The 14,134-nt window shown below is 36.3% G+C and overlaps 1 protein-coding gene across 4 annotated transcripts in view; it reads right to left on the reverse strand.

Moving 5' to 3' along the window:
* Positions 1-2,551: 2,551 nt before the first annotated feature.
* Positions 2,552-14,134, reverse strand: part of LOC135197176 (lissencephaly-1 homolog) — a 66,643-nt gene continuing 55,060 nt past the window's right edge. For all 4 annotated transcript variants that reach the window (XM_064224164.1, XM_064224165.1, XM_064224166.1 and 1 more), the window contains 5 exons: positions 13,886-14,060; positions 10,926-11,061; positions 8,362-8,517; positions 7,442-7,637; positions 2,552-7,307 (listed from right to left, as the gene is read on the reverse strand). In XM_064224164.1, coding sequence (XP_064080234.1) covers positions 7,234-7,307; positions 7,442-7,637; positions 8,362-8,517; positions 10,926-11,061; positions 13,886-14,060 — 737 coding nt within the window. In that variant the 3' untranslated portion in view covers positions 2,552-7,233. The remainder of the gene's footprint in view (positions 7,308-7,441; positions 7,638-8,361; positions 8,518-10,925; positions 11,062-13,885; positions 14,061-14,134) is intronic.

Below are 14,134 nucleotides of genomic sequence, written 5' to 3' on the forward strand. Positions count from 1 at the left end.
ATTAAGAAAATATACAGATTCTTCGTTGGCCGACTGTATAAGAGGGAGCTACTTCTTCCTTATGGGAGGGAAGATTCCTTCCCCAAAAGAACAAGCACCTAGCAGCTATGTCTATTACAAGATCTCCCAAACCCCACACTCGCCTCGAATCATCTAAAGACAAAGCAATGGAAGATCGAAGAGTAAAATCTTCCTGAGAAGAAGATGCAACAAGACATTTTGGCATGGAAGAGGTAGAACGAGAAGGAATGGAGGTATCTGTGGAGGGTCTGCCACCATTGGAGGCGCAAAGCCCTCCCCCCCAAAAGTTGGAGCATCCGATTTCCACTTATATCTCCTCCTCTCAACAAAATTCTTCCATTGCTCTGGAGACCAATTACGACACTTAAAACAGGAGTCACATACTTTGATTACCTTACAATCATCAGAACTGCATCTGCTACAAGTGGTTTGTGGGTCTGTATCCAAGGTGGCTAAGGATTGCTTAGATGATTGATAAGAGAACGAAAAACCAGAACACCAAGGCGTAAAATGGGCAGGAAGTACACACTAAAAACAACTGGCTTCTTAGCAAAAAGACAATGCTTGTCTTGGTTAGAAGGCAGTTGAAAGAAAACAGAAGCATTGCTTCTTGTTGGAAACCAGATTAGGGTCTGCCCACCTCTTTCCCCATTGCCACCAAAGCCTTGTCCTATTAATAACCAAACACCAGGTAAACACTTGAGAAAATCCCTTTGTTAAAACCAAGGGTTTTATCTGTGTATGAACAAATACTTGAACATCCTGGATACTTGAACTGGGTACTAAATCATCCTTTTGTTTGGGCAGGTGCAGTATAATTTTGTAGTTATACTTTAAAGAAAGCTATTGCTCCCAGATACAATGCAATGTTTGCCTGCTGTTCTAATGCACCAATAAGCTTTTAGTGATTCAAATTTGACAAAACCAAGGCTAAAACTTAGTGCAATGCAGTATTTGTTGTTTGGTATTTTAAGTTTAGCAGCTTTAAATTTCTTGGATCCTTGAATATGGTTTTAGATATAAATTATAAAAAAAAAAAAATCCACCTAAAAAATTACCATGAACACATCTAGTAATGAATGGGCCATACAAATTAAATTCTCTTACACTATTTTATCTGGGCTGATACAATCTCTGCATCTCGTGAGCTACAGTTATCAAGCAATGTCCACAATATGAGTGCAACACAACTCATCACTATTAATCACAATGAAATTCTGGACCCATGCTTCACCAGTATCTGTTAAGTTTACTTGATAAAAATGCAGTACTTATGAATCCTAAATTGGTTGAGCTTTTGTCACGAAAAAGTTAACTGTTTTATTGGTCAATATAAGATGGGACTACCTTGCCCTGTAATGAGGGCAAGGAGTATTACCAATATTTATCACACTGTGGGTTAACCACATTATTGTACAGTTTTCTTCATTTGTGGATCCATTTCAGCTAGTCAATTTGTCCCCCCATTTTTCTCATTCACTACCCGAAAATTTGCCCTTTCCATATATGTCCATACCATTATTTGTGTCGAGATTAATTTCTCTAAAAAGGAGCTGTTAAGTCTTGAATTTATGAAACACGTGTCCACCAGATTTATTCTTTTTGAAAATTTTATTTTATCAATGCTGGAGTGACTGGTATGTGGAATTTCAGGCTAAAGTCAAGGCACTGAGGTTGGTTGGTTGGTTGGTTTTATAAAGTTTAGGTGTAACACCAAGCACTGGGGCAGCAAAGGCCATTCAGTGAGGCAGAAATGGCCATTCAATGCAATAAAGGTGTGTGGATACATTGCTTTTGTTTTTTCACACTGATAGATAAATACTGTCTCTTGTATCCTTTAAAAGTTCAATTTGGTACAATAGTGCTCAAAATATCAGCATTATTTCATGATCAGTTTTTAAATGTGTGCTTCTTGTCCATCTTCTATTTCCATCACTTGACTCCTTCACCCCATGGTGTCCTATTGTTAGTGTGTAATGCAGAATTGCATTTTACATAACGCTCAAACTGACCAAAATCTCCCAGTTACTACCCAACACAGTGTATAATTTCACAAACACTGTGGAACTAACACTTTTCACCATGATCAAGAATAGCACTTTATTTTTGTGGTTGCAAATATGAAGCCAAATTTTTGTAATTTAAAGACCCGTCCAAGACCTTGGTCAATTTTACCTCTGGTGACTTAAATTTAGGCAAATGAAATTTAAACTGTATAAAACTTGCTTAGTTGCTTTTATGCACAGAGCCCTTGCAACTAACTGGACTAATGCAAGCCTCATCCGTTGCGAGTACTTTGATCATTAAAATCCAATAAAAATACAACGTACTACTGTGACTTTGGAAAACATCACGAGTATGGTACTACTGAACAAAATAAAAAAATTTAAAAATTACTAAAGAAAACCAACATTATGTTCATCTTTCATTGGAATGGTATCCCAACAAGTGACAATCTGCAAACACAAAGGCACTTGGCTAACATAATAAAAGCAAAACAAAGCATAAATGGATATAAAAAATAAAAAGGTGGTGTACACTGAATTTATTCGCAGATACTTACGTTTACAGAATAAATGTACAGAGGAGAGAAAGGATTTTTATATACAGACTCGATAGCAATAAACTCAATACAAAGCATCTAAGCCCTTGAATTATAAAAAAAAAAAATAATAATAAAACAAAATAAAAAATGAACAAAAAATAAAGCATTTTTCCATACGCTAAAAACTTGCTTTAAATTTGAGCTGCCATGATGGTAAAAAAATTCCAATAACCTTTAAAACCAAAAGATGACACATTTAGAAACCTGACTTTTGGAATATTAAAATCTACTGATGCTCTTCTACAACACATTTTAAATTGTCAATACCAACAATGAAAATAATTATCTAATCTCTCCAAACGTCACACGAGGAGATAAAATAAACATGCACATAAACATGAAAAAACAAGCAAAAAAGCTGCAAAAACAATTAATTTCTGCCATGCAAATTTCTGAAGATGAAATAAAAATCTCTTCCAAATATGTTCTGTTTTTCCTCTTTAAGGGGAGGGGGAAAATTGTTCAGCAGATCACCAAAACATCAAATACTAAGGAAACAACACAAACATCAATGACTTGAATAACATCTGGCTACAAAACCCATGACCACTGAATGACTTCACTAATCTGTCAACACTAAATTGGATCACTAAAAGACTGTTTTGAACATCAATTTTAATGAGTATATGAGAAATTTAGTTCACTTTTTATACACAATAGCTAACCAAAAAACAATTTCAGCTTTGGTGTGCTTATATCAGGGTGCCTGTACATATTCAGGGTGAGACGTCTCTCTAACCTAGCAAGAGCAGAAGCCCTGAACACCTGAAAACTGAAGTGAACTAAAGAAAAGATCAGTGCCTGAAATCGCTCGGAGGATGTGATGACTTCTTCCTCTTGTGAACATACAAGCGTTTCAGTTTGCTATATGCTGCTGAAAAATTAAGACTACGAATCAAGGAGAAATAAATAAATAAAAAGTCTATGCAACATGATCTGCCGGAATGAGCATTTATAGTCTCAACAACCATTATAACTTTTCATAGACAGGTCTCCAGTGATTGCATGAAGTTTTGACAGTACTCGAATGTGCTCCTGGGTGCAAATCATGTCACTCAAAGATCTATAAAATTTACTATATATGTATTATGTATATATATTTATATATATAAAGTCTATTGTCAAAGCCTATCATTGACTTGCTTGGCTAATAATCTACTCACTGAATTTCTGAGGGAGGTGGTAGAGGTGATTTCAAGTCAGTCTGTTAACTCGGTCATATTTTAATCAATTTTCTTCTCAATCAAAACATATGCCAAATTTTTTCCTTAAATGCACATTATCTGCTCACTACTACAAACATTTTGAAAGACAAGATTGGTTCATGTTTCTAAGCAATCTGCTTTTAATATATTAGATAATTTGTGTTTAAAGTAATTAAAAATATTTATTTCAACTTAATGAAAAGTATGTATACATATATATATTGTTTGAATACATATATGCACACAGTCATCTATAATTTTTTTCCTATACTCAAACCCACTGGTCTTAGCACATTCGGTTATGGAAACAAAAGGTACATGGATTCACTGATTATTATCGTCAAAGTTATTATTGGAGTACTGAACATCAAAGATACGTTATTAGTGTGTGTATGTGACTATATGGTGACAAAAGTTAGGTTAGTTATTTCATACATTAAATTATAGTTGTCAGCAAGCATTACCTTTCAGGATCAGACAAATTTATGGCCAAGCAAGATTTTTAGCACTTAATGACTAAATATAAAGATTTATGTTTATCCTACTGTAGTTGAAGTCACTCTCTACCTTAAAGGACAGACCACTCAAGTCTGCCATTTACTATGGAATGTATCAGGACTTAAAGCGGCAACTAATGTAATGGTGTGAGGCAAAGTCTGCTTCATGAAAGACAATGTTGCTGGACACTGTGTTACACAAGTCCATTCCATTTTTAGCTTAAAAGGAAACTGGACTCCAAAGAAGTATTATACCTTTTACAAACTTGGGCTTCAGGCAAGGAGTAGGGTTACACTCGGCCTACCTCTACCTCTTGCTGTCACTAAGTACACAACTGTGTTATGAGAAAGCATCAACTGAACCATGCCCCAATGCAATCTGGCAGCTTCTTTTTTTCTTTTTCTTAACCACTCAATTTCAATAAATGTAGGCAACTGTCACTCCATTTGTGAAATAAATACTATATTGATTTGAAAAAAAAAAAATTGACATTTGCACCAAAAAATGCACTTACAATCTATTTGGCTACGCGCTAGAGAGAGGAGCGGGAGTTGAATGACAAACAACACTCAGCAGGCATCTGATGACTAAAGCAGCATATACTTGACAAAAAGTTATGACTGCCACTAATACAATGTTAAACAGTTTATTAGTTCTTTAAAACCTCAGATCTATTAATGGTGGTGTGTGTGTTTGTAAATGTCTTCATGTTACTGTATTATCGTAGTGTTTAGTAACTACTACATGCATATTGTGTTCGATGTCAATGAAAAATGAATGGCTACAATATTATGCTTTTCCAGCTTAGTCTTTGTGGCAGCCACTATTTGAGGTTGTCAAATATAGGAGAGTCAGCATCATATGAATTATGTTCAACTGCACTGGCACAATCAAGTCCCAGTGCACAGAACACACTGATCCCTTACTGGTAATGCAGGTGAAAGCTTCTTCCAGGATAGGCTTGGTCACTTCGAGTGTTGCTAACACTGGCATTATTCCATTACCAAGGTAAATATACTAACCCTGCCGTTACCTGCGGAGGTGACGGTTTTACACCTATCGATCTAATTCCAGCTTAGCATTAACAACTGAATCAAAAAGATAAAATGCCACGATGCTCTTTACAGCAGACAGCATTGTTAAATAGTACAAAAATACAAAAAATATACTAAAGCTCTGTAAATGTAAGGACTATAAAAGGTAATCACAGTATGTCAGTAATAAAGGCACCTTTTGTGCCTAAGAATTCAATAATTGACTGCTTATGATCTGACAGATCATAAAACACAGAAACAGTAACAAAGAATGAGGGAGAAAAAAAAAAAAAATAGTACAGAGTCAGGCATAATTAAAAAAATGTTTAGCTGGACATGAGACACAACCAAAGTAATAGATACCAATCTGCCTGAAATGCAACAACCAGTTCAATGCAAGAAAAGATTCAACAGGTTCAACAATCGAAACGAAGTACAAGCAACTCTCTTAACCGATGAAATTTTGTTATTGTCCATTCATGTCCATTGCTGAAAACGCATATTTGCCACTCCATTGATCAACGAACAATGGACAGTCACCCGATGCTTTGCACACTTGAACCCAGCGAAAAGAGTAAGGTGAAAAAGCACCTGGCATTGAACAATAGTTATCAACCATACTGGTCCCCCTAAAGAATCAAGCCTAACCAGAGGTGGTGTCACACAAGGGGGGTGAACTCCACCATAAATATTCCTGCACTTTTCCTGGAGGTCGTTCAGCAGAAACACTGTAGCACCAGACCACCTGTACAAGCCTCTCCTGTACTCCAGGGTTCTCAGTTATATTTAATTTTCAAGCATGCTGTCATCAAACAAAACCAATAGGCTTCTGGAAAGTTCAGACAAAAGTCGAGCAAAATCAAATTTGAAATCCATGACGACATAAATGAGGAACTAAACATCTCATTTATACATAATAAATATTTTTCACTTTAAACATTTTAGTTAAATTTTAGCCTATTGACTTGTTCACCTGATGTACAGCACACTAATGAATGTACATGCAACAAGTTGGGCCATGCCCAATGCTGCCTATGTATTTCCTTGCCCTCCACTTTCTAATATCATAGTTGTTTTATAGTCAACTATCTGCTCCTACATATTTACAAACGTAAATGGTTCCATGGTCAGCCAAGTTCTGTTCTGAACACCTGGGAATGAATTGTCACTTGCGACACCTGCTCTGAAGATGCAAATCAGCTTTTGTTAGCGAAAGATATTCACTAGTTTTGAAGACACTTTTTTTTTTTTCTCTTCTTTGGCATAAAAAAAAATCAATTATCACTATCTCTGACAATGCACCCCCAACCTTCCAACCCTCTCTGCAGCTCACCGCCTCAGCTGTCACATGCGTGCATCATAATGAGGCCATACAAAAAGCTTCTATACACAGGTGTTCTATACCCACCCTTTACACACCCTCGAGCTTCAACTTCAAGTAACCACGCCCTAACTGCCACCAAAAGAGTGGTGCACAATGAAGGTGCCGCTCTTTTCACACTCACAGTATTAATATTAATAAATTAAAATAATAAATTACTGGGAGGGCTCCCTTCTAACACGGTAGTGATTGTGCCACGCACCTCTTACTGCATACTGGCCTGGTCTCTTCCAACACAGACTACCTAAGGTTTATTGCAGAGATGAGAATTAATGTTTCCACAGCAATTTTGGGGCAGACAAAGTTTACAGATATTTATGAGAAAACTACCCAATAATAGTTAAGAAAATATAAATATGACAACACAAGATATAGCAGAAAGTAGCCTCAGCATTTTGTGTGTTGACAGTAGCATGCAGTAGGGCGATGGGGTGACTACCAAGTTCAAAGGGAGATGGGTGGGCATGGCTTGTCTTCATACCCAGAAACTTAACGACACTCCCAAACCTTAATGGTTTGATCAACACTCCCCGTAATCACAAATGGCGCACTTCGGTGCATATCTGGAGGGAAGAGAAAGAAAAAAATTATACAAATTTCTACTGTTAGTATTAAATAATCTATTCCTTCAAGAACTGCTATACATTTGTCCAGAGCAAAGTAAGGGACATGTAACTGTTGACTGAAAAAAACTCACCTAATGAAGTACAGAAATGTGAGTGAGCATCAAGGGTTTTTTGGCAACGCTTGTTCTTAATGTCCCATATCCGAACTGTTTTGTCATCAGAGGCTGAGAGAATATACTTGCCACCTGGGTGAACTAAAAGGCCACGTACCCAGTTATCATGGCCAACAAGAGTGAAGAGACATAGACCCACGCCTACATCCCAAACCTGTGGAAGAAATGTTTGGGTGAAAATTGATGTAAAAAATTGTATCTCAACAGATTGCAACTTCTTCAAAGGTTTAATACTCTAGAAGACCTAAAGTATCTCCAAGGAATATATGGCCAAGACATATAACACAATAAAATTATTTGGATAATTACATATTTTAAAGTTCCTATTTGTAAAAGTTGGACAATTAAGTTAGCATACATCTTCACCCTTAACAGTACAATGATATAGGCTACTTTAACAGTAGGCAAGATTCATCGCAAATAAAGTAAACTAAGAATTACTACTGGTTGGTTGAATTCAAGAACTATACAATATATTGTAACTATATAATAATATTGTACGAATTCATGAACTATAATATATTGTACGAAATCAAGAACTATATAATATATTGTACAATCATGCTTGAAACTGACACAGCAAGATTCTTTTTGTATCGTCCAAAATCTTGGCATTCTGCAGTCCAACCCTTAGAAAATCTAGTCCACTTTGTGTTAGTAATCATGTTGCTCCCTTCCAGAATGTATCTTTTGTTCTTGGACTTGCAGGAATAACCTCTAGTACACTCTTACAAATTCACTTAATATTGTTGTTTCAATAAAGAAGAAAAAATCACAAACTTAATCCCTGTTTAACCCTTACGACTATGTTCAATCATATCATTCCACTGCTTGATTTCTAATCCCTATAAAATAAAACCAAATGCTCCCAGGCTTACCTTGATGGTTTTATCTCTAGAACCAGAAATAAGGAAAGGTCCTTGGTAACTAGGTTTACGGTTGTCTGTAGCGACCGCATCATTGACTGCTGTGCATGCATTGCCTTCACACCAGGCAATGCACTCCACAACATGGTCGTGCTCCCTTAATTCAGCCTGAGGAAGGACTTGAAATTAAAACAAACTTCACCATCACCTCAGTAAATTGTTGATCCCTAAACTCTTCCTGTTCTAAAAGTACTGTACTGATAACTAGAAAATCATAAGTTAATCTTACATTCAGCAATTATATATATGTATACATATATATGGGTGTGTTACACAAAAATATATATATATATACATATTCTATATTTTCCCCATTTTGCCACAGTTTAACATAAATCAAGTAGTTTTTTCAAATGAACAAATCACAAGGCATCTCTCTCTTGCCAATCTCTGCACCCTTCTCTTCAACTGTTCTGCTGGCTGCCCAGTCTTTCAGAATTTGAAATGCTGACGCCAGCTCCCATAGGGCAAGAATTAATCCAGAAGCTGCCGGAGGGCACACGAAATTAATGAAAGCTGTCACTGAGAGGGCCGATCTCTAAGACACTCCACACACCCAACGAAGTACGCAGCTCATCTGCTGAGCTGCCCTTTATCCTTTGTACTTCCATGTGGCTACAAGCTAGACCCTACCTGACGGCATTTGAGTGCATCTCTATTTATTCTTCAGCAGACATTAAGAAATGGCGACCAGTGATCAAAGACTGCAAAGTGCAGGCGTAGTGCAGCAGTCACTTTTATCTCCTTACAGTATTTTTCATCTGCGTTCTGTGCGAATGTTCATAGCTATCCCTTGTCATCCCCCCCAGCCATGCCCCCTTGTTCTATAAAGCTAATCAAATTTAAGTGCTGTGGTTCCTTTGTGATTTACTAGTGCTCATTGTTTGAATGACCTAGTATTAGCAGTCACTAAGAGAAATTAATAGGGGAGATAACGTTAAGTCAGTGTCTGTTTCACACCCACCCATTCAATACAATAACTTTCTGTGAAGTAATTCAGTCACTTCTTGCCCTTCGAAGGAATTCTGAGAACGTAGGATTTACAGTAAGTCCTCGGGTTACGCCGGTCTCGACTTACGATGTTTCGTGGTTACGAACGCGCCCCCATAAAAATATAAAAAATAATATTTTGCGTCGTTCCGTCTTACGCGGTTTAGCGTCGTAAGCAACGTAAACAAACGCGAACTAGTTCCGGGCGCACGGCGGAAGAATACGCTTTGTGGGGGAGAGGACGGCGTCGCTTCGCTACGCTCATTCCTCGCCCATACGCCATTTTGGTTGTTTACACTGCCTCTCTCTCCCTCGTGTTGTATCGTTTTTGTAACTTTTTGCTCTTTGTTATGGCTCCCAAGCGCAAGTCGGACTCTTCTGATGGTAGTGCATCGAAGAAAAGAAAGGCCATCACCATGGAAATTAAAGTGGACATTATAAAGCGATCTGAGAAGGGAGAAACGCCAACAAACATTGGCCGCTCGCTTGGCCTTAGCCGTTCGACCGTTGCTACCATTATCAAAGATAAAGAGCGCATCGTTGAACATGTGAAAGGATCTGCTCCTATGAAAGCGACAGTGATAACTAAGCAGCGTAGTGGTCTAATAATTGAAATGGAAAGGTTATTGGTGCAACTTCTGGAGGTTCTTTTTCTCTTCACTAACCTCCCCCAGTCTCTCCAGCACCGCAGCTTCCTCTCCAGTGTGCAAGCCAATCAAATTAATAAAGGTAAGGAATTGTTCTCTCGTTGTTATTGATAGGTATTTACATTAAATCATGTGGTATTTTTCAATGTTCCGACTTACGCTGAAAATCGTGTTACGACGCATCTTAAGAACGGATCAACGTCGTAACTCGAGGACCCCCTGTATATTAACCAAGCCTAAAGATTTGGTGGCATCACCGCATTTGATCAGTACTTTGTATGTCGCACGTGTGTTTATAGAGCAATACCTCGTTCCAGGTATTCTATTGCTTTCATCCCTGTTGAGAGGTGGATTTCTTTATCCTTAAGACGCTCTGGGCACCCCTATTCGGCTCAAGTCCTCAGCACATGTTGGCAACTCAATCACATAATTCCAGTGCTATAAGCAACTTTTCTCAGTAATAAGTCAGACTTTGAAAGTCCTAGTGCCCTTATGACTCCCGTGAATATGTCAAGTAATTAACTTGTAAATATATTACCTTTAACTTTGAGCCTTAAGAGGTTCCCTTACATTTTCCAGTGAAATATGATCAGGTAGTGGGAAAACCCGCTACAGTAATCAAAACACTCTTAACCCTGACGGTATGCTTGGCAAACTCACTCAAATCAACATTTGTTACTACTGCCAACTAACAATTTTTTTGAGAAAAGATAAAAAATTACCAAAATGACAAAACAGTTGTTAATTTACTGATAATGATACTATTTACTTTGCTAGAAACTAATGAAAAACAAAAACTTAAATGTAGTTAAGCCTCTATACCACGTACATGGCAAAATAAGAAAGCAAAAAAAAAAAAATTATAATAAAACTATTTACCTTGCACTCCCTCGTTGCTGTCAGCCAAACACGCACAGTTTGGTCATTGGAACACGACGCAATTAAGGAACCATCACTGCATACTCTAACCATTCTAACCCATTCTCTGTGGCCAGTGAACGTCTTAACACAATAACTGAAAAATCATTTAGTAAATTATATCAACTATTTAAAAAGAAAAAAAGTTTTCAGAGCAATATTTTACATATCTTGTAAGGATAAGAAAGTACAGGTATGTATCCATAAATTTTGAAGCAATTAACCTTGAGGATATACTGTATCTCAACTCTGAAATCAAATAAAAAGCTAAATTTCTAGTTTCCTCTACACTAGTTATGCTCAGTTTTTCTCTATATCTAAATAAAGACCCAATAGTTAATGGGTTTCATAAGATTAGTTGGCCTTTTATGGCCGGGCAATGTTCACGTATTTAACTTTAACTTAGGTATAAAACGTTGTAGCGTTGATAACCAGGACACTAGCAAAGAATGGCATTCTAGGAGGAGTTGGACTTGTTATTTTTCTGTTAATTTATTATTTAAAGGCTTGTTTAGGTATTTGAAGAAAACCTTAGCTGGATAGCAGTTATCAATGAAGTACTGTTGTAAAACCGTAATCTCATGGTGAAATTCAGACCAGCCAGATGAGAGAGAATAGGCCCTGTGGAAGAGGGTATATAAAGCATTTACTTTAAAGTTAAAACTACTGAAGCTGTAAAAATTTGTCCCGTGTCCAGTAATCGTCGATTTTCTAAAAATTGAGGTGTAAAACCTGTCAGTATTACATGACACTTCTATATCTAAGAAAGAAAACCTATTTTCTTTTTCATAATCAATAATGTAAGGGTGGGCTTAATTGGCAAATTGTAGGAAGGAATCAGCCCTATCTCTGTCTACGAAAAGAATAAACATATCGTCAAAGTAACGGCAGTAAAAGAGAGGATGATTAGCTAAAGAGCAATTGACCAATAACCGCTTCTCCAGTTCACACAAAAATATTTGCAAAGACCGTTGTACATAAGACTTCCCTTTAAAAATAACTGGTGTCCTGCACTGCCAAAGTTAGAAGTTTCTTAAAATTATCATAATCAAAACCATGAAACAGAATACAGTGGGGCCCCTGTATTTGCGGACTCACACATTCGCGGATTTCTCTCAGGAACATCTCCCCGCATTATTTGCGGGAAATTCGCGCATTCACTGTATTTTTCTATGAGAAATATCCACAAATTCCTGGCTTTTTTATTTTTTTTTTTGCAATTAAAAAAACCAATTGTGAGAATTTTTAATGGTTTTCTTGAGTTTTAAGTAACAAAATAAGCTGTTTTTAGCATTTTTATAGGGGTTCCAAACATTCGCGGGTTTTAACCATTCACAGGGAGGTCTGGTACGCATCCCCCGTAAAAACGGAGGGACCACTGTATTAATAAAAATCTTGTTTAAAATAATTTGAATTGTTTCTTCAACAGTGATATTCATGAACAGAGAGATTTTTGTGAGAACTTGAGGAGCGGTTGCTGGACAATGGCCCTCTAGCTAATCTAACTCTTTTACTGCCTTTATGTTGACAATATGTTTATTCTTTTCCGTGACAGAGATAGGGCTGATTCCTTCTTACAATTTGCCAATTAAGCCCACCCTAATATCAAGTTTACAATTGATTATGAAAAAGAGAATAGGCTCTCTTTCTTAGATACAGAAGTATCACGTAATACAGATTGATTATGCACCTCAATTTTTAGATTAAGACGTTTACTAGACTAGGAACAAATTTTTACAAAGTTTGTAGTTTTATTTTAACTTTAAAAGTAAAATGCTTTATATACCCTCTTCCCCAGGGCCTATTCTCTCTCATCTGGCTGGTCTGATTTTCATCATGAGATTATGGTTTTACAACAATACTTCACTGATAACTGCTATCCAGCTAAGGTTTTCTTCAAATACCTAAACAAGCTTTTAAGTAATAAATTGACAGAGAACATATTTTGTATGGTGTTTTTACATTGCATGGAACCAGTGGTTATTCAGAACGGGACCAACGGCTTTACGTGACTTCCGAACCACGTCGAGTGTGAACTTCTATCACCAGAAATACACCTCTCTCACTCCTCAATGGAATGGCAGAGAATCGAACTCACGACCACCGAGGTGGGACGCAACACCATACCAACCACGCCACTGAGGCGCTTTATATGTGTATTAATTGTTTTTACAGCTGTGATGATGGGGCTGAACCCCAGCATGTCGCTAATAAAACTTTGCTTGATTACCAGAAGAAGTCTCCCTAGCTTCTTTATGAATGTATCTCGCATGACTACTGTTTTTTGTGTGATATATACACTATGTCTATATGCATCTATATCAATATGTATCTATCTATCTATCTATATAATATATATATACAGTTCTTCATATTCGTGGAGGATGCATACCACAAAACATCACCCCTAAAAAATGCTTAATTAAAACTACCTATTTTGTTAGTTAAAACTCAAAAGAAACCCACTAAAAATGTTTTTACCTGTTTTTTTTTTTTTTAAGTTTTATCACAAAAAATACATTTTAGGATAAAATTGATATATATATATATAAAAAAATGGGAATTTGTGAATATTTCTTACAGAAAAATATTGCGAATAGGCAAATTTCCCGCAAATAATGGGGTTTATGTTCCAGTGAGAAATCTGTAAATAAATAAATAAATATATATATATATATATATATATATATATATATATATATATATATATATATATTTTATAATATATATATACATATATATATATATATATATATATATATATAATATATATATATATATATATATATATATATATAGATATACACACATCACATATACACACACACACATACATACATATAACTGGATAAACTTAGAAGCACATTTTATAGTCTAAAAGTCAATGTGTATATGTAAAAGTTCTATAGCTAACTACTTACCCAGTAGCCACTTCCCACATTTTGATAGACTTATCCCTAGAACTGCTAAGAATATAGTCGCCCGAGGGCATGAAGGTGACCGATGATACGTTGTGGTCATGGCCGTGCATTGTCTTGACACACTCGTATGTAGTGAAATCCCACAACTTGATTGACATATCCGCACTACAAGATACTGGAGGAAAAATAAATAATTCATTTTAAAAGAATATAACTTATTCTTCACAAGTTTTCATTTTACTACAAAAT

This window comes from Macrobrachium nipponense, chromosome 18 (assembly GCF_015104395.2).
Source record: "Macrobrachium nipponense isolate FS-2020 chromosome 18, ASM1510439v2, whole genome shotgun sequence".
Lineage (NCBI taxonomy): Eukaryota > Metazoa > Arthropoda > Malacostraca > Decapoda > Palaemonidae > Macrobrachium > Macrobrachium nipponense.